Source organism: Salminus brasiliensis, chromosome 11 (assembly GCF_030463535.1).
Source record: "Salminus brasiliensis chromosome 11, fSalBra1.hap2, whole genome shotgun sequence".
Lineage (NCBI taxonomy): Eukaryota > Metazoa > Chordata > Actinopteri > Characiformes > Bryconidae > Salminus > Salminus brasiliensis.
In genome coordinates, this window is record NC_132888.1 from 37,000,397 (window position 1) to 37,025,387 (window position 24,991).

The 24,991-nt window shown below is 43.9% G+C and overlaps 1 protein-coding gene across 1 annotated transcript in view; it reads right to left on the minus strand.

Annotated features, from left to right (window-relative positions):
* Positions 1-24,991, minus strand: part of LOC140565050 (mitogen-activated protein kinase kinase kinase kinase 5-like) — a 46,868-nt gene that overhangs the window by 16,803 nt on the left and 5,074 nt on the right. Inside the window, exons 2-10 of the mRNA XM_072690798.1 lie at positions 12,807-12,864; positions 9,561-9,651; positions 8,944-9,008; positions 8,770-8,825; positions 8,630-8,677; positions 6,188-6,230; positions 5,964-6,036; positions 4,991-5,122; positions 1,884-1,946 (exon numbers count right to left, since the gene is read on the minus strand). Coding sequence (XP_072546899.1) covers positions 1,884-1,946; positions 4,991-5,122; positions 5,964-6,036; positions 6,188-6,230; positions 8,630-8,677; positions 8,770-8,825; positions 8,944-9,008; positions 9,561-9,651; positions 12,807-12,864 — 629 coding nt within the window. The remainder of the gene's footprint in view (positions 1-1,883; positions 1,947-4,990; positions 5,123-5,963; positions 6,037-6,187; positions 6,231-8,629; positions 8,678-8,769; positions 8,826-8,943; positions 9,009-9,560; positions 9,652-12,806; positions 12,865-24,991) is intronic.

Below are 24,991 nucleotides of genomic sequence, written 5' to 3' on the forward strand. Positions count from 1 at the left end.
TTCTCTCTGAGGTGAAATAACAGGGTGGTAAATAGGCTTTCTCAACCCCAACTAAAGTCACACCCTTAATATTTTTATGTCAAATAACAACTTGTAAATGTAACAGACAGTGGTTGGAGTGCTAGGTTATTGATCACAGGGTTGTGGGTTCGATACCCATGTTCAATAAGCTGACAGTGTTGAGTCCTTGAGCAAGGCCCTTAATGCTGTGGCAAATGTAACAGACAGTGGTTGGAACTTTGGGTTACTGATCACAAGGTTGTGGGATCGATAACCATGTTCAATAAGCTGGCAGTGTTGGGTCCTTGAGCAAGGCCCTTAATGCTCTGGCAAATGTAACAGACAGTAGTTGAAGCGCTGGGTTATTGATCACAGGGTTGTGGGTTCGATACCCATGTTCAATAAGCTGACAGTGTTGAGTCCTTGAGCAAGGCCCTTAATGCTCTGGCAAATGTAACAGACAGTGGTTGGAACTTTGGGTTACTGATCACAAGGTTGTGGGATCGATAACCATGTTCAATAAGCTGGCAGTGTTGGGTCCTTGAGCAAGGCCCTTAATGCTCTGGCAAATGTAATAGACAGTGGTTGAAGCGCTGGATTATTGATCACAGGGTTGTGGGTTCGATACCCATGTTCAATAAGCTGGCAGTGTTGGGTCCTTGAGCAAGGCCCTTAATGCTCTGGCAAATGTAATAGACAGTGGTTGAAGCGCTGGGTTATTGATCACAGGGTTGTGGGTTCGATACCCATGTTCAATAAGCTGGCAGTGTTGGGTCCTTGAGCAAGGCCCTTAATGCTCTGGCAAATGTAATAGACAGTGGTTGAAGCGCTGGATTATTGATCACAGGGTTGTGGGTTCGATACCCATGTTCAATAAGCTGGCAGTGTTGGGTCCTTGAGCAAGGCCCTTAATGCTCTGGCAAATGTAATAGACAGTGGTTGAAGCGCTGGGTTATTGATCACAGGGTTGTGGGTTCGATACCCATGTTCAATAAGCTGGCAGTGTTGGGTCCTTGAGCAAGGCCCTTAATGCTTTGGCAAATGTAATAGACAGTGGTTGAAGCGCTGGATTATTGATCACAGGGTTGTGGGTTCGATACCCATGTTCAATAAGCTGGCAGTGTTGGGTCCTTGAGCAAGGCCCTTAATGCTCTGGCAAATGTAATAGACAGTGGTTGAAGCGTTGGGTTATTGATCACAGGGTTGTGGGTTCGATACCCATGTTCAATAAACTGGCAGTGTTGGGTCCTTGAGCAAGGCCCTTAATGCTCTGGCAAATGTAATAGACAGTGGTTGAAGCATTGGGTTATTGATCACAGGGTTGTGGGTTCGATACCCATGTTCAATAAGCTGGCAGTGTTGGGTCCTTGAGCAAGGCCCTTAATGCTTTGGCAAATGTAATAGACAGTGGTTGAAGCGCTGGATTATTGATCACAGGGTTGTGGGTTCGATACCCATGTTCAATAAGCTGGCAGTGTTGGGTCCTTGAGCAAGGCCCTTAATGCTCTGGCAAATGTAATAGACAGTGGTTGAAGCGCTGGGTTATTGATCACAGGGTTGTGGGTTCGATACCCATGTTCAATAAGCTGGCAGTGTTGGGTCCTTGAGCAAGGCCCTTAATGCTCTGGCAAATGTAATAGACAGTGGTTGAAGCGTTGGGTTACTGATCACAGGGTTGTGGGTTCGATACCCATGTTCAATAAACTGGCAGTGTTGGGTCCTTGGACAAGGCCTTTACTGCTCTGTAGCATGGCCGGACCCTCTAAGATAAGGAATATGCACTGTACAAGTATAAACAACAATAACGGCACCATGATTAAACCGCAACGCCAATCATTTCCAGACTCATGCTGTTCTAATAAAGTGGGGAAAAGTCATCTTACCACTTGGACTTGTCTTTGAGTTTGGGAGGCTGGTATCCACTCTTTGACATTAGAAACAGCACCCTGAAAACACAATCCAGCATAATACCATATTAATATACCGCTTACGTTTAAAATCGTTGAATTTTAATCAGAATCATCATGTTAGTTGATGTTGAAATTGTAATATCAGTACTATGTTGGATCAACAGTAAAGTATCAATGAAAGCTAATGACTGCCTCCGAGGTAAAAAAACAAACAAACAAACACCCGGTTCGACTGAATATTGATTATTTTAAAGCAGTAACTAAATTACCTTTACATTACTGATGCCTGGTTGTGATTGAGGAGTTTAGCTAGCTAGTCTTCATCTGTTAATGAAAAAGCATTACTTTAATTGCTCCGATAATGTCAGGCTAGCACGGCGCATACACTAGTTTACCTTTCCTGTTAGTAGCGTGGGGCGCTAGCTAGCTAACGTTAGAATGGATTTTACGATTTTTAAATATCATGAGGTACATTTAGTTTCTATTTTGCCCAATTTCCACTCTATTTGATTACATCTTCCCTCACAAAAGCGTAACAGTAAAATCTTCCAGCAAGTTTAGCTAGCGCTAGCTAACGGTGTTATTATTGTGTTATGATAATGAGTTGATTTCTCAGACTCTTCAGATAAAGTTTATTTACTTGCAAAACAGTGTAAATTTGTCTTTTTTGGCCCATTTGCTTTATTGATTTCTTTATTATCCGTGAAGCTAGCACTAGCTAACTAGCACTAGCTAGCAGAGTTATTTCCTCAGATTCTATAGATATGGTTGATTTACTTGTAAAACAAAGTAAGTTTGTCTTTTTAGAATAATTATTGCTTTATTTTATTGCATCTTCTCTCACAAACACTTAGAAGTAGAGGCCTTCAGCTAGCCTAGTGTAGCCAGCACTAGCTAACTAGCTAACAGATTTAGCAGTTATTATCTCAGACTCTACAGATATGGTTTATTTACTTGTAAAACAAAGTAAGTTTGTCTTTTTAGAATAATTATTGCTTTATTTTATTGCATCTTCCCTCACAAACACTTAGACGTAGAGGCCTTCAGCTAGCCTAGTGTAGCTAGCACTAGCTAACTAGCTAACAGATTTAGCAGTTATTATCTCAGACTCTACAGATATGGTTTATTTACTTGTAAAACAAAGTAAGTTTGTCTTTTTAGAATAATTATTGCTTTATTTTATTGCATCTTCTCTCACAAACACTTAAAAGTAGAGGCCTTCAGCTAGCCTAGTGTAGCTAGCACTAGCTAACTAGCTAACAGATTTAGCAGTTATTATCTCAGACGCTACAGATAAGGTTTATTTACTTGTAAAACAAAGTAAGTTTGTCTTTTTAGAATAATTATTGCTTTATTTTATTGCATCTTCCCTCACAAACACTTAGAAGTAGAGGCCGCCAGCTAGCCTAGTGTAGCCAGCACTAGCTAACAGTACTAGCTAACAGATTTAGCAGTTATTATCTCAGACGCTACAGATATGGTTTATTTACTTGTAAAACAGTGTACATTTGTCTTTTTAGCCCATTTTTTGCTTTATTTTATTGCATCTTCCCTCACAAACACTTAGAAGTAGAGGCCTTCAGCTAGCCTAGTGTAGCCAGCACTAGCTAACTAGCTAACAGATTTAGCAGTTATTATCTCAGACTCTACAGATAAGGTTTATTTACTTGTAAAACAAAGTAAGTTTGTCTTTTTAGAATAATTATTGCTTTATTTTATTGCATCTTCCCTCACAAACACTTAGAAGTAGAGGCCTTCAGCTAGCCTAGTGTAGCTAGCACTAGCTAACAAGCTAACATATTTAGCAGTTATTATCTCAGACTCTACAGATAAGGTTTATTTACTTGTAAAACAAAGTAAGTTTGTCTTTTTAGAATAATTATTGCTTTATTTTATTGCATCTTCCCTCACAAACACTTAGAAGTAGAGGCCGCCAGCTAGCCTAGTGTAGCTAGCACTAGCTAACTAGCTAACATATTTAGCAGTTATTATCTCAGACTCTACAGATAAGGTTTATTTACTTGTAAAACAAAGTAAGTTTGTCTTTTTAGAATAATTATTGCTTTATTTTATTGCATCTTCCCTCACAAACACTTAGAAGTAGAGGCCTTCAGCTAGCCTAGTGTAGCTAGCACTAGCTAACAGTACTAGCTAACAGATTTAGCAGTTATTTCTTCTTATTTCTTATATCCTGTCACTACTTTTAGACTTTAGGAGCTAGCTAGCTAAATAAACCCCAAAAACGCTAGCTAGCACACCACTAGCGCTACCTGGGTTATGCTAGCAAAACCTTTTACAGCTGGCTGTACTTTCTTACGTATTTGGGACACGTTTGTTTGTGCAGATGTATGAATTTATTTATGCAAATATATTTATGAAAAGCAGGGCTGATTTACACGGATTTGTACAGACTGGATGTTCGAAGCTAACGTTGACCCTCCGACGTTGATTAAACCTCTATTCAGTGACTGACCACGGTCTCCTTCAGAGCTCCTAAAGCTCCTTCACCTTCGCAAATCTACAGACAGTACGTAGTGAGACACTCGCGCCTGCAGTCGGGGTGGGCGCGAGTGCGTCTGGAACAAAATGAAACAAAAGTTTCTGTGTGCTCGCATCTGTGTGTGTGTGTGTGTGTGTGTGTGTGTTTGTCTTTGTGTGTGTAGGAACATACCCAATTCATCTCCCTGACACACACACACACACACACACACGCATATGACATCACTGTGTGGGAGGATGGGGAAAGACTAGGCTTGTGTGTGTGTGTGTGTGTGTGTGTGTGTGTAGCTCCACTCTTAGTAATAACTTTACCAGTTTAAAGGTTCTTCATGCTTCATCTCCTAGAAAAATGGCTCCTCTATGGCATTGCTCAAAGAACCCTATTGTAGATAGCGCTAGCACCTTCGTTTTTAGGGGTGTAGAATGCCTTGCCTTGGTCTAATTTAAGTGGAAAACAGTGTACGATTTGATTGCATCTTACAAACAAACACTGAGCAGGAATACGGGGAAGGTTTTAGCCCTGTGTGTGTGTGTGTGTGTGTGTGTGTGTGTGTTTTTACATCATGTCGGCCTGCTGTTACCTCAGCGGGTGAACATCAAACAGCGGCGGCTGCAGCTCAGCCAGCTCTATAGCTGTAATCCCCACAGACCAGATATCACACAGCTCGTTGTAGCCCCCTTTAATCTCCACCGCGGCCACCTCAGGCGCCATCCTGCAGAACACAACAGGTTCTAGCACCATATTCCCAAACAGAGAGCCCATATCCACATAGCTCAGTGTTCTGAGCCTCAGCAGATCTATCTTTCTCAGATGGTTTCTGTTATTGAACCTCAGTCAAGACCCCAGTCTGGTTGGTTGGATTTTTTCCATCATCTCAGATGCTCTGTGTGCATTTATTAATAACGTATGGACACTTGTTGCACTTGTTGTCGGATCCGAGGGTCTTTAGTGGTCAATAAAAGCTCCTGTTGGTGTTCAATTGCAGTTAAATTACTCAAAGATCTCTGCTGAAGCTGGCAGGTGGAACACTGACTGATGGAGAACCCACAATAAGATCAGGAACCAGCAACATCTGAGCTTTAACAGCCTGGAGGTATGTGGGTCACTGTTGTCCATGTTACTACCAGTGCTTTTAAGTGTGTTTAGAGTTTATGACCTCATTAATATGCATTACTGATCACATTTGGACAATCTAGGAATTAGACATTTAGGCTATGGCTCCTCTAAGGGTCTATAACTGACAGGGGCCCTAAAATGCCACTACCTAATCATCTCCACCTACCAACAACACACCTGCACCTTCATACGATACAATTAAGATGTTCTAGCTGTTGCAGTTAAACACAGTTTCCCATTGTACGAATTCACAGAAATTCGAGGTCAAGGTTACGTGTGCATAGATGTTTTAAGAAGTAGATTCATACATAATCAAAAATAGCATCAATTTCACAATTAAAATTAGTCTAAAAACGAGCATTTTTAAGTATAAAATAGGAAATGTAAAGCATGTGAAACTAAATAAACGTTCCGAATGCATTCCGACTTGACCTTACCAATATGGAGTGCCTATGAAGGACATCCGACGTGCAAACGTGGCGGTTATCTGGGCCGATATTCCGAAATCCGCTGAAAATGTGTGAATAAGAAAATAAGAATTTCAACTGACAAAGGCTTTAAATTAATATATTAATAAATTAATTTCAAGTTAAATAAACAGTCTCCCAACGTTCAAATTTAATGATAGACTGAAAACGCTGGAAAAAATGCTGACACTTACCTAATTTAACTTCGCCCTGGTCGTTCAGGAGAATATTTGCACCCTGCAAATAAAAAAAAAATTAAAAAAGCAACACATTAAAGAGCTTGACATGCTAAAAAAGCATCTCCAGTAACGGGACGCTCCCACCACCCTACTTCACCCAGTGTCCCTTAGGAAAAGCATCTCCAGTAACGGGACGCTCCCACCACCCTACTTCACCCAGTGCCCCTTAGGAAAAGCATCTCCAGTAACGGGACGCTGCCACCACCATACTTCACCCAGTGCCCCTTTAGGAAAAGCATCTCCAGTAACGGGACGCTGCCACCACCATACTTCACCCAGTGCCCCTTAGGAAAAGCATCTCCAGTAACGGGACACTGCCACCACCATACTTCACCCAGTGTCCCTTAGGAAAAGCATCTCCAGTAACGGGACGCTCCCACCACCCTACTTCACCCAGTGCCCCTTAGGAAAAGCATCTCCAGTAACGGGACGCTCCCACCACCATACTTTACCCAGTGCCCCTTAGGAAAAGCATCTCCAGTAACGGGACACTGCCACCACCATACTTCACCCAGTGTCCCTTAGGAAAAGCATCTCCAGTAACGGGACGCTCCCACCACCCTACTTCACCCAGTGCCCCTTAGGAAAAGCATCTCCAGTAACGGGACGCTGCCACCACCCTACTTCACCCAGTGTCCCTTAGGAAAAGCATCTCCAGTAACGGGACGCTCCCACCACCATACTTCACCCAGTGCCCCTTAGGAAAAGCATCTCCAGTAACGGGACGCTGCCACCACCATACTTCACCCAGTGCCCCTTAGGAAAAGCATCTCCAGTAACGGGACGCTGCCACCACCATACTTCACCCAGTGCCCCTTAGGAAAAGCATCTCCAGTAACGGGACGCTGCCACCACCATACTTCACCCAGTGCCCCTTTAGGAAAAGCATCTCCAGTAACGGGACGCTCCCACCACCATACTTCACCCAGTGCCCCTTAGGAAAAGCATCTCCAGTAACGGGACGCTGCCACCACCATACTTCACCCAGTGCCCCTTAGGAAAAGCATCTCTAGTAACGGGAAGCTCCCACCACCCTACTTCACCCAGTGCCCCTTAGGAAAAGCATCTCCAGTAACGGGACGCTGCCACCACCCTACTTCACCCAGTGTCCCTTAGGAAAAGCATCTCCAGTAACGGGACGCTCCCACCACCATACTTCACCCAGTGCCCCTTAGGAAAAGCATCTCCAGTAACGGGACACTGCCACCACCATACTTCACCCAGTGCCCCTTAGGAAAAGCATCTCCAGTAACGGGACGCTGCCACCACCATACTTCACCCAGTGCCCCTTAGGAAAAGCATCTCCAGTAACGGGACGCTGCCACCACCATACTTCACCCAGTGCCCCTTAGAAAAAGCATCTCCAGTAACGGGACGCTGCCACCACCCTACTTCACCCAGTGCCCCTTAGGAAAAGCATCTCCAGTAACGGGACACTGCCACCACCATACTTCACCCAGTGCCCCTTTAGGAAAAGCATTCCAGTAACAGGACGCTCCCACCACCATACTTTACCCAGTGCCCCTTAGGAAAAGCATCTCCAGTAACGGGACGCTGCCACCACCATACTTCACCCAGTGCCCCTTAGGAAAAGCATCTCCAGTAACGGGACGCTGCCACCACCATACTTCACCCAGTGCCCCTTAGGAAAAGCATCTCCAGTAACGGGACGCTGCCACCACCATACTTCACCCAGTGCCCCTTAGGAAAAGCATCTCCAGTAACGGGACGCTGCCACCACCCTACTTCACCCAGTGCCCCTTTAGGAAAAGCATCTCCAGTAACGGGACGCTGCCACCACCATACTTCACCCAGTGCCCCTTAGGAAAAGCATCTCCAGTAACGGGACACTGCCACCACCCTACTTCACCCAGTGCCCCTTTAGGAAAAGCATCTCCAGTAACGGGACGCTGCCACCACCCTACTTCATCCAGTGCCCCTTAGGAAAAGCATCTCCAGTAACGGGACGCTGCCACCACCCTACTTCACCCAGTGCCCCTTAAGAAAAACATCTCTAGTAACGGGACGCTGCCACCACCATACTTCACCCAGTGCCCCTTTAGGAAAAGCATCTTCAGTAACGGGACGCTGCCACCACCCTACTTCACCCAGTGCCCCTTAGGAAATGCATCTCCAGTAACGGGACGCTGCCACCACCATACTTCATCCAGTGCCCCTTTAGGAAAAGCATCTCCAGTAACGGGACGCTGCCACCACCATACTTCACCCGGTGCCCCTTAGGAAAAGCATCTCCAGTAACGGGACGCTGCCACCACCCTACTTCACCCAGTGCCTCCTAGGAAAAGCATCTCCAGTAACGGGACACTGCCACCACCCTACTTCATCCAGTCATTATACTAAAGACCCTACTAATATTAATATTCCAGTTGTAGTTACCTTGATGTCCCTGTGGATCTTCTTCTGACCGTGTAGGTAGTCTAACCCCTGTTAACGAGAGAGGCGAGTCTTAGAAAACACACTGATTGGTAATCGCACTACAGTACAGTCCGGAAGCGTGTACATAGGTGTGACCTCACCTGCAGCATCTCTCGACACACATACGCTATCTGCAGCTCTGAGAGAGGGCCCGTAACTGAGAGAGAAAGAGAGAGAGAGATAGAGAGAGAGAGACACTGAAGAGCTACTGCAACCTATAACCCGTAACCACGGACCTGGCGATATTGTTAATATTATAAACCGATACCACGCACCATGGTAGACATCCTGCAGGGAGCCTCCTCCACAGTACTCCATACAAATCCACAGTTTATTCGCCCTAGAGGAGACACACCAGCGTCTTCATTCACGGCTTCATCCAGCATTGAGTGATTTAAAAAATGTCAACAGCGTCTTTCCGAGGGGTCTGTTTGCGAAACGCTCCACTCTAAAGACGTCTGAACCAGATGTAGCACGCCTCCGAAAGCTCCCTCACAGACAGTTAGCCCACCTAATAGTGAGGAATACAGTCCCTGATGCCCAACACACTCTTTTACCAGAGTTTAGGCCTAAAAATCCATTCCTGGTGGAGGGACACATGCAGGCCGTAGCGCGGCAAAAAGTAGTCCCCAATAAAAGACTTTGCCGTTTATTTAAATTTGCCGCTTCTTTTTTTTTTTACATCGTCATAATTCCCAGACGACCTGTGTAGCTTTTATTTATTGTCATTGGACAATAAATAAAAATGGCTATTTTGGTTATTTGTTGTTGTCATGGCAACCGACGCATAGTTTCATCCGCCACCAGTGTGAAGAAATCAGAGTGGGTGATTTGCGCTACAGTGAAGCGTTTCACACCAGACCCCACCCCCACCCCCCACCCCCCATCTCACCTGATGTAGCTGCCATGGTACGCCACAATGTTGTTGTGCTTGCAGCTCTTCACCATCACGATTTCCTGTTGGATCACTGAGAAGTCGTCCTCTGAGAGGAGAGAGAACAACAGCAAACATGGGGTAAGCGGACAGAGGACCACTTTTGGAGGTTCTTCGAAAGAAACATCTTAAGGTGCTTTGAGGAACCTTGAAGGAAATAATTTGTTTTAGAAGAAAAAGGTTCCTTGAAGGTTCCTTGAAGAGGTTCCACCACAGTTTCAGACTGAAGAACTTCCTTTACCACCCTGTTACATCACGTTTTTAAAATGTATTTTCATGTTAATATACAAACGAAATATTAACAAATACATAAATAAAGTAAAAGACAAAAGTCAGATGAAGTCAAACTGATTTGTGATTATTTACATTTACGTTCAGGTACTTTAGGCTGTGGCCAGTCGGCTGTGATGGGAACCAGTTTGACCAGCGGCTTCACTTAGATGCAGGTAATTGTTGACCAGCTGACAAGGCGGGGCTTAAGTAGTTTGTCCAATGTTTTCTAGGCGGCCCATCTGTGGTTAAGCCGAGTTGAAGACCGTTGGACTCAACAGCAATCCATTGCCACATTACTAAAGATGGACAGTGGCCGATGGACAGCGCTATGTAGCCAGGAACGTCCAGCTAACTAAGGGTCAAATTATACCGAGAGAGTCGAGGAAGCGCTCTTAGGCGAGTTCTCCACTGTTTTCCGGGCTCATTTAGTAGACTGGCTCATCCAGGTTTGCTTGCTTTCCCCTTTAATCGAACTTAGCATGTCACTGAATTTGCAGCTACAGTGGGCTTGTTTTTTTCCACCTGTTTTCAGAGCAGTCCATAAGCTTCTCTTCTCTTGAAGCAATGAAGCTCTGGATTCCTGCTGAATCTGTTTGTACAGTGAACCACACAACAGCTCTTTCTAGTTTTGTGTTTTTGCACTGAATGCTAACGCTGCCACGTGTATGCCCTCCACAGTCCAACGTCCTTATTGCCTTCATTTTTTACTTTTGTTATCCTTCATAAAGGTAGTAATTAATAATTAATTTTCAGTTTCCGAATTTTTTTTTCTCAAGATCACATCTGTACACAAGATCACAACAAACTGGGGGGGTCTAGGGGTGGACCAGTCAGCAGGATGCCGATCTTATCAAGCTAGCCGACTGACATTCGCTCGCTATCTGAGATCAGTGGCTAAAATCAGAGTTCTAGATCTCGATCTAGATCAGCACTCGAAATCTGTGATGGTTAATGAATAAAGTGAACCGGTTTACCGAAAATGCCGTAGATGAAGACCACATTGAAACACGAGGGACCGAGTATCAGTTTGAACACTGCCGCTAACAGTCAACATGACCTCATCACATTTGGGGGAAACAAGGCCAAGCAGTAGCCTACTTCTACACGTGTAAATCAATGAACCCTTTTAGTCTTATCGAAACTCATTCAGTTCATCATGTTTTGAGTTTATAAGGCTCAGCAAGATATGTTAACTGGGGAACTCCTGCATAATTAAACCGTTACAGAGTAAAAATAGTCACTCTGAGTGGTTTGCTGGGGTTGTTTACAGTAGTGGTGAATGGAAGCAGACTGATCTGCTGACAGATCTGAAGCTGCTAAAAACACCATCACTGAAAGTTAGACATTGTTTTACCATAGGTTTGAGAAGGTCTTGACCTAAAATCCACTATATGTAATATAAACAATATTTGTGTAGGTTCACTGGTGTAGAAAATTGCTATTTTAAAAAATAATAATAATATAAAAAAATAAGAAATAAAAAATATTATATATATGTGTGTGTGTGTGTGTGTGTGTGTAACATAGTTCCATTCACCACCACTGTAAAGTAATAAGAGTTTTTTTTTTTACAATGAACCACAATTTTACACCAAACCTACTTTTCAAGGGTTTTTTAACAAAGTCAGTGTTTTTTATAGAACTGACATCACAACTGACCATTTGAATGTGTACATTTCTTGAATTACAATAAAAGTAACAATACAGTTTTTAAAAAGTATTTTAGTATATTAGTACAGGCTTTTCCTACAAAAAAACGCATATTTAAAGTTCATTATATTAAGTAAACTTCAGCTATAAAAGTTCAAGTATTTATTTATAATTTACTTAAATACTACTTAAATCATTCTCGGGACTAAATTAGTCCACTGTTTAGTTTATGAAAGTATACTTAAGTAGGAGGATACATAAAAGTGTTATTTTGTTCTACAACTTTACTGTGAATTGCACTGTAAATGAACGTATAGGTACTAGTTATATAACAGTTATATACTTCTAGCTCACTTTTTTGTTTATAAAACTAAATGACTTTTAAGTACAGTACCTTGTACAAGTACCTTGTAAACTACTAGTTTAATAGTTTTAAACTGTAAGTATGCTGCTAAGGTTTCTTTAGGTGAACGTAAAGAACTACGTAAAGTTTACTGTTTAGATTTATGCACTTTAAAGTATACTACTAGTTTCCATTTAGGTATTTATTTTATATTTAAATTACATAACCGTAAATGTATAAATGTAACTTATGTATGAACTAAATGTATACATACATCGTTAACTGTGTTGTATGTACAGTTGACAGTGAAGTTAACTATCATAAACATAACCAGTAAACTACACAGATAAAACATTCCCACTCAGGATTAAGAAAATATACTTAATTAATTTTCAAACAAAATTTGTATTGAATACCAAAATAAAAGAGTATAAATCTAGTATAAATCTGTTTTCCAGTACAAAACCAAACACCACAAATACACAGTCTTTAGGGGAGGTTGATGTTTCAATTTATGTCCAATTCTAACATCTTTATGTTTATAACAACAATAGTTTGTTGAACTTTTTAAAAAGCCAAGTATATTGAAGTATAATTGTAGTTAGTATATTTCTAAAGTACTTCAAACGTTTTTGGGTAGTAGTAGTAGTAGTAGTAGTAGTAACAGTATGCTAATACCTTATTTAAATGTAACCATTCACTTTACTAAGGAACCCTTGAGGAACTGTCTACCAACCTCTGACCTACAGTCCGGGTATAGCTTAGCGTTTAACTGGGTCAGTATTAAAGACATTTATCACATCTATAACATTTCAGACAGGGTCTCATTTCAAATGTAACAAAAAGATACTTTTTACATTAAAAAAAACACTCTCTTTGTAGCTTTGCAGCTTCAGCATTTAAACTCCTCACAGGACAGCTCTGCCGTAAACCCTTACCAGGCTCCATCTTAATGACCTTTATGGCCGTCATGTCCCCCGTCTGTTTATTCCGGGCCTGAGGACACACAAAGAAACAAGCACACGCTTACTTTCAGTCATGGAGGTGTTACTTTATCTAGAAAAGTGCTGGGAATGGGTTAAAGATACACTACATGTCCCATGTCCAAAAGTTTGTGTACACCCCTTAACTGATAAATGCATTCAGTCACTAACAAGGCTTGTCTACTCCCCGTGGAGAAGCACTGCCAGTAGAACAGGGCTCTACAATTGAACCGGATGGGGCACCATGCTGCCTAATGCCAGGCGTGGGCCAGAAGGGTGTAAAGCACCCCAGTATTGAGCTGTTCTCTGGAGTTATGGTGATGCCCCATCCCATACTTTTGGGATGAGTAGGGGAGTTCATAGGTGATCATCCAACATCCTCACTAATCCTCTTCCCTGGACAATAGAGACAGTTACTTCAACAAAAGCAGATTCTTTTTACTAGCCTTGATTTCAGAAGAAACAATGACTGAGAGCAGGTGTCCCAATACTTTTGTCAATTTAGTAACAGTATTACGCTTTGATTTACAATAACAGTAATAACAGTACACTTGCAGATGTTGGTCTAGGGGTAAATAAAAAAAGCCCAGTCATGATGTTAGCTTGAGTCCAGTGTTTTAATGGGATAGGACTTCATAACAAGAGACACTAATAGGGTGTTTATTGACATTTTAAAGTAAAGCTCAAATTAGCCCTTACAATTGGATGCCCTGGATGCTTTTTTTGTTTGTTTGGGGTTTTCTTTGCCCGGACCAGCCGACCAGAAACGGCTAGATCAGTATTGTCCAGACTGAGACCAGCTGGGAAAACCAGTAGAAGGGTTTAGAACGGTTATATTATTAAAAAATAACATTTTATCGTAAAAAAAATAGTTATCGAAAAAATGCCACCAAAAAGTCGCAACCTAAATCATCGTTAGACAATCAGCTACCATGTAGTTTTGTCTAAAATTCAGTTTAGTGGAATGTGTTGCTTTTTGGGGACTGTCATTATTGCAGCCCCTTTATACAGCAGCTATATTGAAAATGGCAATCATGGGGACCAAGCACCGCTCGCCATATACAGCCAATGCAATTTCCTGACTAATTGCGTACATTGCGTACACTGACCTTTTGGCCTCGGAATAGTGAGCCTGCACATGTGAAACAGGTCATGGGTTGGGTTGAAGATACACTATATGTCCCATGTCCAAAAGTTTGTGGACACTCCTTAACTGATAAATGCATTCAGTCACTGACAAGGCTTGTCTACTCCCTGTGGAGAAGCACTGCCAGTAGAACAGGGCTCCCTGGAGCAGATAAACAAACATGGACCGGTTGGCACCATGCTGCCTAATGCCAGGCGTGGGCTAGAGGGGTGTAAAGCCCCTTTATACAGCAGCTATATTGAAAATGGCAATCATGGGGCCCAAGCGCCGCTCGCCATATACAGCCAATGCAATTTTCAACACATGTTGACACAGAACCTGACAACATGTGTATCGCCAGTGAACGCCTGTGCTCTCTGCTACACACACTGCTACTCTAGAACAACATAAATTCCCCCAGAGGAACAATTCGGTGAATTTGACACCTTTTGTGCGCTGGAGACGATGAGGGGGACGCTGATGAAAAGCGAGGGAGAAGACCTCTCACTCATTTACAGCATGTTTTTTTAATACAGCGATTGCATTTGTCACTTCTGCATTTTCTTTATACACAACACACACAACACACACCCACCCACCCTAGCGAGATAAAAATAGGCCTCTGACTTTAAGGATGGAAAATGTCAGTAGAGTGATTGGTGGGGGACGGAGAAATTTGGGGGTTAACCGTGACTTAAAAAACACATACAGAGATGAGCACGGCCTACAGATAAACAAACAACAAGAGCTCATTCACACACACTTCAGCACACACACACACACACACACACATAGATAGTGTTTTCGACAAACAGCGAAAAGGACAGAAAGGTCAGGTGACGCGGCAACGTGCTGTGACGTCAGCTGACCGCAGACTCCGTGGAAAAACACGGCCATCAATAACGAAGTGTCTCCGAAAAACAAGTCCGGTTTAGAAAATGTTCCGATTCCACTGCGTAGAATTCCGATGAATTGTCCAGTCCTGAGAGAGACCGTTGTGATCGAGGCGTAAACATGTGGAACGAGATCTTTGGAGAGAAATGTGTGTTTAGATACAGGCAGGTCCAGAAGTATTTGGACAGTGACACGTGTTTGTGGATCTAAATTAAGCTAAAATAAGTCCCTCCATTTTCACAGTGTCAAAAGTAATTGGACAGTTGGCTGATTAGCTGTATCCTGGTGGTTCTTTATTATTTGAATGTAATGTTTACTATATATAACATATATATTTGAACCAGGACTAACTTGGAGGATGGAGAACGGAACAGAAAAGATCACTATCTGAGGCAATAACCCATCATCTCCTCTCAAACATGGTGGAGGTAGTGTTATTGCATAGGCATGGATGGCTGCCAGTGGAACTGATTCACTGGTGTTAATTGATGAAATGGCTGGTGATGGAAGTAGTATGTTAAAGCTGCAATGGGGTGGTGAAGACAGTTAGTTGGCATTGAATGGAAGCAGATGCTGTTGCTATGGGAACGACAGAAGTTGACCAAAAGCATGTTCTTTTGAAATCAGTTTAATTATATATATAACTCCCTGTTATAATTTACTTGTGTTAAAATTGTTTACCATATTTGAATGTAGTTTAACACATCCAAGTAATGTTTTTAGTGTTCCCATAGTAACGCCATCTTTCGGTTTCTCCAAGTTCTCCTTAAAATACCCTGTTTCACAACATTCCCTCCTGTGTTGTCTGAATCTCCCTTTTGGTGACTGTAATAGACTGCTGATTTGAAGCAGATCAACAACTCACAGTGAGAGCTAGCCAGGCTAAAGTACAGCCTCCAAACATGGTGGAGGTAGTTTCATTAACAACTCACAGTGAGAGCTAGCCAGTCTAAAGTACAGCCTCCAAACATGGTGGAGGTAGTTTCATTAACAGCTCACAGTGAGAGCTAGCCAGACTAAAGTGCAGCCTCCAAACATGGTGAAGGTAGTTTCATTAACAACTCACAGTGAGAGCTAGCCAGACTAAACTACAGCCTCCAAACATGGTGAAGGTAGTTTCATCAGCAACTCACAGTGAGAGCTAGCCAGACTAAAGTACAGCCTCCAAACATGGTGAAGGTAGTTTCATCAGCAACTCACAGTGAAAGCTAGTCAGGCTAAAAAACAGCCTCCAAACATGGTGAAGGTAGTTTCATCAACAACTCACAGTCAGAGCTAGCCAGACTAAAGCACAGCCTCCAAACAGGGTGGAGATAGTTTCATCAACAGCTCACAGTGAGATCTAGCCAGGCTGACATACAGCCTCCAAACATGGTGGAGGTAGTTTCATCAACAACTCACAGTGAGAGCTAGCCAGGCTAAAGTACAGTCTCCAAACATGGTGGAGGTAGTTTTATCAACAGCTCACAGTTAGAGCTAGCCAGGCTAAAGTACAGCCTCCAAACATGGTGGAGGTAGTTTCATTAACAACTCACAGTGAGAGCTAGCCAGTCTAAAGAACAGCCTCCAAACATGGTGGAGGTAGTTTCATTAACAACTCACAGTGAGAGCTAGCCATTCTAAAGAACAGCCTCCAAACATGGTGGAGGTAGTTTCATTAACAACTCACAGTGAGAGCTAGCCATTCTAAAGTATAAGTACAGCCTCCAAACATGGTGGAGGTAGTTTCATCAACAACTCACAGTCAGAGCTAGCCAGACTAAAGCACAGCCTCCAAACAGGGTGGAGGTAGTTTCATCAACAGCTCACAGTGAGATCTAGCCAGGCTGACATACAGCCTCCAAACATGGTGGAGGTAGTTTCATCAACAACTCACAGTGAGAGCTAGCCAGGCTAAAGTACAGCCTCCAAACATGGTGGAGGTAGTTTCATCAACAACTCACAGTCAGAGCTAGCCAGACTAAAGTACAGCCTCCAAATATGATGGAGGTAGTTTCATCAACAACTCACAGTGAAAACTAGCCAGGCTAAAGCACAGCCTCCAAACAGGGTGGAGGTAGTTTCATCAACAGCTCACAGTGAGATCTAGCCAGGCTGACATACAGCTTCCAAACATGGTGGAGCTAGTTTCATCAAAAGCTCACAGTGAGATCTAGCCAGGCTGACATACAGCTTCCAAACATGGTGGAGGTAGTTTTATCAACAGCTCACAGTGAGAGCTAGCCAGGCTAAAGTACAGTCTCCAAACATGGTGGAGGTAGTTTTATCAACAGCTCACAGTTAGAGCTAGCCAGGCTAAAGTACAGCCTCCAAACATGGTGGAGGTAGTTTCATTAACAACTCACAGTGAGAGCTAGCCAGTCTAAAGAACAGCCTCCAAACATGGTGGAGGTAGTTTCATTAACAACTCACAGTGAGAGCTAGCCATTCTAAAGTACAAGTACAGCCTCCAAACATGGTGGAGGTAGTTTCATCAACAACTCACAGTCAGAGCTAGCCAGACTAAAGTACAGCCTCCAAACATGGTGGAGGTAGTTTCATCAACAACTCACAGTGAGAACTAGCCAGACTAAAGTACAGCCTCCAAATATGATGGAGGTAGTTTCATCAACAACTCACAGTGAGAACTAGCCAGGCTAAAGTACAGCCTCCAAACATGGTGGAGGTAGTTTCATCAACAGCTCACAGTGAGAGCTAGCCATTCTAAAGTACAAGTACAGCCTCCAAACATGGTGGAGGTAGTTTCATCAGCAACTCACAGTCAGAGCTAGCCAGTCTAAAGTACAGCCTCCAAACATGGTGGAGGTAGTTTCATCAGCAACTCACAGTCAGAGCTAGCCAGTCTAAAGTACAGCCTCCAAACATGGTGGAGGTAGTTTCATTAACAACTCACAGTGAGAACTAGCCAGGCTAAAGCACAGCCTTCAAACATGGTGGAGGTAGTTTCATCAACAACTCACCGTGAGAGCTAGCCAGACTAAATACAGCCTCCAAACATGGTGGAGGTAGTTTCATTAACAACTCACAGTGAGAGCTAGCCAGGCTAAAGTACAGCCTCCAAACATGGTGGAGGTAGTTTCATCAACAGCTCACAGTGAGCAGTTACACTGAATCATAAATGACAGCTAAACAAGCATAGCCTTGTTGGTGTCAGTGTTGGTGTGATTTGAGCTTCTATAAAAGCCGCATGTCTACAGGCCGTGCTTTCCTGTATTAACCCCCTTTCATATTCAATGTGTTAGAGTGTTATTTTCAGTTCGTAAGGTGAGAGAGAGAGAGTGCGCGCGAGAGAGCGCGAGAGACCAGTCAAAAGAAAGAGAAATACGGATCGCTATCTCCAATATATGGCGGCTCCTTTCTGCAGCAACTTCTCGGTTGTCTAGGAGCTCAACAGAAAGCACCTTATAGTGCCCACTCTTCAGAACACACACACACACACACACCTTTACATACACACACTGTGAAGTGTGGTAAAGATAATGATCCATAAGTCTCACTTCTGTATTTCCCTTTTACAAAGAGCACCTGCTGACAAGCTAGCATGCTTCTGCACCCTACACATGTGCACATACACACACACACACACACACAGCATGCACAGACGGTTTGGTCTGCCTCTAGCCAAGAATCGCAGAACCTTGCTCTGCAAACTGAAGGGACGGCGCACGGCCGTCACTTCAAAGCCCATATGCTGCATATGCACACTGTCATGCATGCACCTGCATGCACCTACGTTCATCCTACCACTGAACGGAAGCCAGTTTCACACACCTGCGAGGTACACATCCCTACGAAAGGGTTCTTGGTAGCGACAGTTTCTTCACTTTCATTGTGGAATCACTTTTAAAAAGGTTCTGCACATAGAACCGTCTAGAAAGGGTCTTCCAGGACCCTCTAACCAGCTGAGCATCTCAATGGTTCTTTAAGGCCCTACATGAGCATCAGTGATCCCGTGGGCACCCTTGACCCTGTCCCCGGTTCACCAGTTGTCCTTCTGTGAAGCTACTGACCACACCCCACAAGGCCTGCCCACAAGATGTTCTGACCCAGAGGTCAGAAGAAGATCACAGAAGATCCGCTGAGAAGTTCTTCCAACACATGGACTAGAAGAACTGACAGCTCACTTGCTGCCTAATAGATCCACCCCTTGACAGATACCATTGGAACCATGGTCTGGCTGATCGCTGTCTAGAACCATTGCCACCGATTGGCAACCTTTACAGCCTTTACAACACTGTGGCAAATGAGCGCTCGCTCAAATCTGCGCTTTTCCGTAGACGTAGCACCACCACACCCCCCAGGTGCCCCCCACTCCCCACCCCCACAGAGATGTGCTCACTCATACATGTGTAGAGGGGAAAAGCACCTGACACTTCCCATCTGGCTGTGTATGACTCGGTTATGCACAGTGGAAAAGATGCATTCAACTGGGGTCCCAACAACTCACCCTCAAAGATACACCCTATAAAATTATGCTTCTCCAGATGATCTTTTTTTTATGTATTTATTTATAATTTTAGCCCATTTCTTGCTACCCAATTTAGAAGGCCAATTACCCAATCCCTGGACTTGTGGAGCCAGTCTCCACCTCTTTTTGAACTACCACTGATGCAGCATTGCCTAGCATGCTCGAAAGAAAATGCCAGGTTCTATACAACTCCAATACAACAGCTAATAGCTAACGCCTGTGCTGACCAACATCACACTAGGAGTGATGTGGGGTGGAACTGCCATGAACCCAACCCTGAAGCCAATTGTGCTCCCTCTGGCTCTGGCCGCTGATGGCAATTGTGCTCCCTCTGGCTCTGGACGCTGATGGCAATTGTGCTCTCTCTGGCCTCGGCTGCTGATGGCAAGCAGCATGACCCAGAATTCGAACCAGCGATCCTCTGATCATAGTGGCAGCGCCTAGGACCACTCAGAGCCCTGTTCTTCAGAGGTTCTTTATTAAAGCTAACGGCTCTATAGAAACATGGCAACTCAAAGAACCATGTGGGCGCCTAAATAACTCTTTTAATGGTTCTATATAGTTTGTGTACATGGTTCTATGTAGCACCAAATAGGGTTCCACTATTGTCAAAAATAACCTCCATTTTTAACGCTTAGAACCCTTTCTGCTGAGTGTGGTGAACTTGTTCTTGTTCTCTATGATGGATGACCTCTTGCTGAGGTTCTTTAAAGAACCTTTATAAATGGTTATGCCCAGCCTTTGAATGTATTGCCTTAAGGGTTCTTCTATTGTTACAGTACTATATAGCGCCGTTCTTCACCTACAGAGCTAGCTCACCCTTAAAAAGCTCACCCTTACTTAGGGTAATGGTTCTGAGAACTATGACAACTCTCAAATGTGCTTGAAGGGTTCTTCTATGGTGTAAAGCCTCTTTAATATGGTTCATTTAATGACATTCATTTAAGCCATAAAACCAACACATTAAATTTAAAAGTTATTTAGTGACGAAACTGGTCAAGAGTATATATTAAGAGGTCTCTCCTAGTGGTTTTAGTCAGCGTTTACTCAGAACTGAAGACAGTACATTTATGGTTTCCCATGTGGGAGGATGCCAAAAGCTTTCAGCATACTGCAGCCCTACTAAGGCTCGCTCTTGCTGCACTGACAGCATAGCGTACGCTAGCTGACGCAGGCCTGAGATAACACAAGCCTGCTGTCCTACAGCTCTTCGATCTGCCTTCAGTTTGAGTTAGGACTTAAGTGGGTAGTGTTGAGGTTATGGATCAGTAAGAAGCAACAAGTTCCGTTGGCCTAAACAATACACCTGAAAAAGTCTGGGAGGTGCTGGATCCAGATAGTTCTAGCAATAAATTCAGCCCTGGTTTTAGGCCAATGAAACACTTGCCCTCAGCATTACATAAATCAACTTACTATAATGTGCCGCTGTATGATCTATACCTGCTATTACCACCTTTACTTTTCCCCCTATTCTTGCTCCTCCTTATCTTTCCCAATGTGACCTGTCACTACCTTTGCTCCTCATCATTTTCTTTGTGATTCACCCCTACCTTTGCTCTTTCTCATCTTTCGCTAAGATCTTCCGCTAACCTTGCTCCTCCTCATCCTTCCCTCTGAGATATACCCCTACCCTTGCTCCTCCTTATCCTTTAACCTGAGATGTACCCCATCCTTGCTCCTCTGAGATATATACCCCTACCCTTGCTCCTCCTTATCCTTTAACCTGAGATGTACCCCATCCTTGCTCCTCTGAGATATATACCCCTACCCTTGCTCCTCCTTATCCTTTAACCTGAGATGTACCCCATCCTTGCCCCTCCTTATCTTTCTCTCTGTAATCTCCCCCTAACCTTACTCCTCATCTCATTGATCCACTCCTAGCATTGCCCCTTCCTTATCCTTCCCTCTGAAATATACCCCTACCCTTGCTCCTCCTTACCTTTCCCTCTGGCATATACCCCTACCCTTGCTCCTCCTTATCCTTCCTTCTGTGATCTGTCACTACCTTTGTTTCCATATTCTTCTCCGTCCTTGCTCCTCCTTATCTTTCCCACTATGATCTACCCCTAATCTTACTCCTCATCTTTCCCTTAGCGATCCACTTCTACCCTTGTTCCTCCTTATCCTTCCATCTGAGATCTTCCCCCTACGCTTGCTCCTCCTTATTCTTCCCTCTGGGACATACCCCTAGCCTTGCCCCTCCATATCCTTTACCCTGAGATGTACCCATATTCTTGCTCATCCTCATATTTCCCAAGGTGATCTACCCCATTCTTGTCCTCCTTAATGTTCCCCACGTGATCTATCCTCCTTCTCCTCCCAACTGTAATCTTTCCCTATCCTTGCCCCTCCTTGTCCTTTCCTTTGAGATCTACCCTACCCTTGCTCCACCTTATCCTTTCCTTTGAGATCTACCCATACCTTTTCTCCTCTTTCTCCTTCCCTGTGAGATCTACCCTACCCTTGCTCCTCCTTATCCTTCCCTTTGAGATCTACCCCTACCCTTGCTCCTCCTTATCCTTCCCTTTGAGATCTACCCCTACCCTTGCTCCTCCTTATCCTTCCCTGTGAGATCTACCCCTACCCTTGCTCCTCCTTATCCTTCCCTGTGAGATCTATACCTCTACCTTTTCTCCTCCTTATCCTTCCCTGTGAGATCTATACCTCTACCTTTTCTCCTCCTTATCCTTCCCTGTGAGATCTATACCTCTACATTTTCTCCTCCTTATCCTTCCCTGTGAGATCTATACCTCTACCTTTTCTCCTCCTTATCCTTCCTTGTGAGATCTATACCCCTACATTGTCTCCTCCTTATCCTTCCCTTTGAGATCTACCTATACCTTTTCTCCTCCTTATCCTTCCCTTTGAGATCTACCCCTACCCTTGCTCCTCCTTATCCTTCCCTGTGAGATCTATACCTCTACCTTTTCTCCTCCTTATCCTTCCCTGTGATATCTATACTTCTACCTTTTCTCCTCCTTATCCTTCCCTGTGAGATCTATACCTCTACCTTTTCTCCTCCTTATCCTTCCCTGTGAGATCTATACTTCTACCTTTTCTCCTCCTTATCCTTCCCTTTGAGATCTATACCTCTACCTTTTCTCCTCCTTATCCTTCCCTATGAGATCTATACCTCTACCTTTTCTCCTCCTTATCCTTCCCTGTGAGATCTATACCTCTACATTTTCTCCTCCTTATCCTACCCTTTGTGATCTACCCCTATCTTTTCTCCTCCTTCTCCTTCCCTGTGAGATCTACCCCTATCTTTTCTCCTCCTTATCCTTCCTTTCTTGATCTACCCCTATGGATCAGGTGTTGTACGACGCACAGTGGTCAAATCCAGAAGACGAGCCAAAAGCGTCCTGAGAGTCGCGCTGCTTCTGGCTGCTTTAGGCAAGTCATTGTGATGCATAGCTTACAGCCTACATATGTGGTCTGAAATTCATGTGTCATAAGATTGGTTCCTCATCTTCCCATACTTTATCTGTGGTCACAGAACACTGTTGGCTGGATATTTCTGTTGCTCCCTTTTTGGGGGATGATGACAGCACTGAAATCGAGTGGCCACTCCTGAACAGGACCTGCCTTTACTCTGGTCTCTGTGGTACACCCCATATTTACTCATCGATACCATTCCCTCTGGAAATCAGCCCTATGCAGGTATACTGTCAAACCATGGCACGTGTCTAAAGAATAACATCCCGGTGTGAAGCAGGCTTGTCTACAGATACTCTGACTTGAGTTGTCCAACAAGTTTCCAAAACAGGAAAGCAACCAGTCTGCTCCCATTCTTCCATTCTTCCATTACCCCGAACATAGAGGTGCGAGATTTGTAGGATTTCCAGCAAATGAAAGAAAGACAGACAGTGTTCTAGTAGTTACTACAACAGAACGGGATTGTTCGGAGCTGGCGTAGGAGTTTATCCAACCAGCCTCATCAGTCATGGTCATGCAGGTTCAATGAAATGGCCTTTCATTAATTATTAATTAACCTTCATTTGCATTTACGTTATTTAGCGACCTTGCTATTTACCCAAGAAAACTATTAGAATAGACTAATAGTTCAAAGATACCTCTAAGCTTAGACATTACTAAACACAAGACAATAAGGTGACCATAGTACTCTATTCACTATTTGTCCAAGTACTCTCAGAAGAGGAGGGTCTTCAGTCTGGGTTTGAAGACAGTGAGCGTTGGACTCTGCTGTACGGACTCCCAGGAGAAGCTCGTTCCACCACTTCGGTGCAGGACAGAAAAAAGTCTGGACGCTCGTCTTCCGTGGATCTTAAAGGATGGAGGACCGAGCCGTACTTGAAGCTGGAAGGGCTCTCGGTGTGGATCGGCTTTTGACCATCACCATCAAGTACGGAGGGGCTGGCTGGTCAAGTCTGGGCTTTGTAGGCCAGCATCAGGGGTCTGAATCTGATGACCTGGGCAGCAGCTACAGGAAGCCAGTGAAGAGAGAACGCAGCAGAGGAGTGACATGGCTGAATTTAGGAACGTTGAAGACGACCCGTGCCGCTGCATTCTGGATGAGTTACAGGGGCCTTGGGAGTCTTGCCCAAAGACTCTTATTAGTGTAGAGCAGCATAGCCACCCAGACTGGGAATCGAACCCCAGTCTCCCACATGGTGTGGCAGGTTACTGGCTGGTAGTGGTGCTATCCGTTGCGACCACCTTCAGAGACTCAAACTTGCACCAACACTTCTACAGGGACGCAAATTGTAACCGTTCACAGGTTAATGATCAAATGATCAGGTTGTGCAGGAGGCTAACGCTATCCGTTTGGTGTCTAATCTCTCTATCAGTCTCTCGTTCTCTCTCTCTCTCTTTCTCTCAGGGGAGGAAAAGGTCCCACATCCCCTCATTTGCATAGTGCACACTGCTTCAGAACAAAGAAGCATGAGAAAAGAGAAGAGAGCCGGTGGAGCACGGCGCCAAACGGCGCCAAACGTTGCTGTTTGCCTTTACTTTCCCTTGCATAAATGCTTGTGATGCTTGCTCTCAGAGGTATTTCCCTCTCTGGAGTCCCCCTTGTTGTATCTGAGTGTAAAAAAGGACGCAGCTGCTCTTAAGAGGAAGAAGGAAATGCACGGGTGCTGCAAAAGAGCGAAAGCTCAGAGCCTGGCATCCGTTAGCATTGCTATGTTCATTATTATTATTATTATTATCGTCAATATCATCATTATCATCATTAGTGGACAGAAACCCTGAGCAGGCCTTGTTGTACAGACAGGCAGCTGAAAGGTGCCTCCAGCTGGGGCTGAAAACAGAGGAAATCGTTTTTCTTCCTGTTGACTTCAAGGCCAGGGTGACGTCTCCACCTCAGAACGTCTGGTATTTTATGAAATAGGAATCTGCCACCATTTGACTTTTTTGCTTTATAATAAAAGAGGAACTTCGGTTAAAGGAAGGTCATGGTGGTTTGCCAGCCAGTGTTTGACATTTTGAACGCAGTCTTGCTGCAACTGCTATGTGCTGACTGTTGTTTTGTTGTTGTTTGGGCTCCTTTTTTCTATAGTTTTATGTTTGTTAAATGGGGTGACGATGCTGGAGTAGCGCAACTAGGGAGCCTCTTCTGATGCAGGCTAAGGTTGGGGGGGGGAGTGTATAGGGTGGTGGTTATGGTTTTCCTTTTCCTGCCTGTTGGCC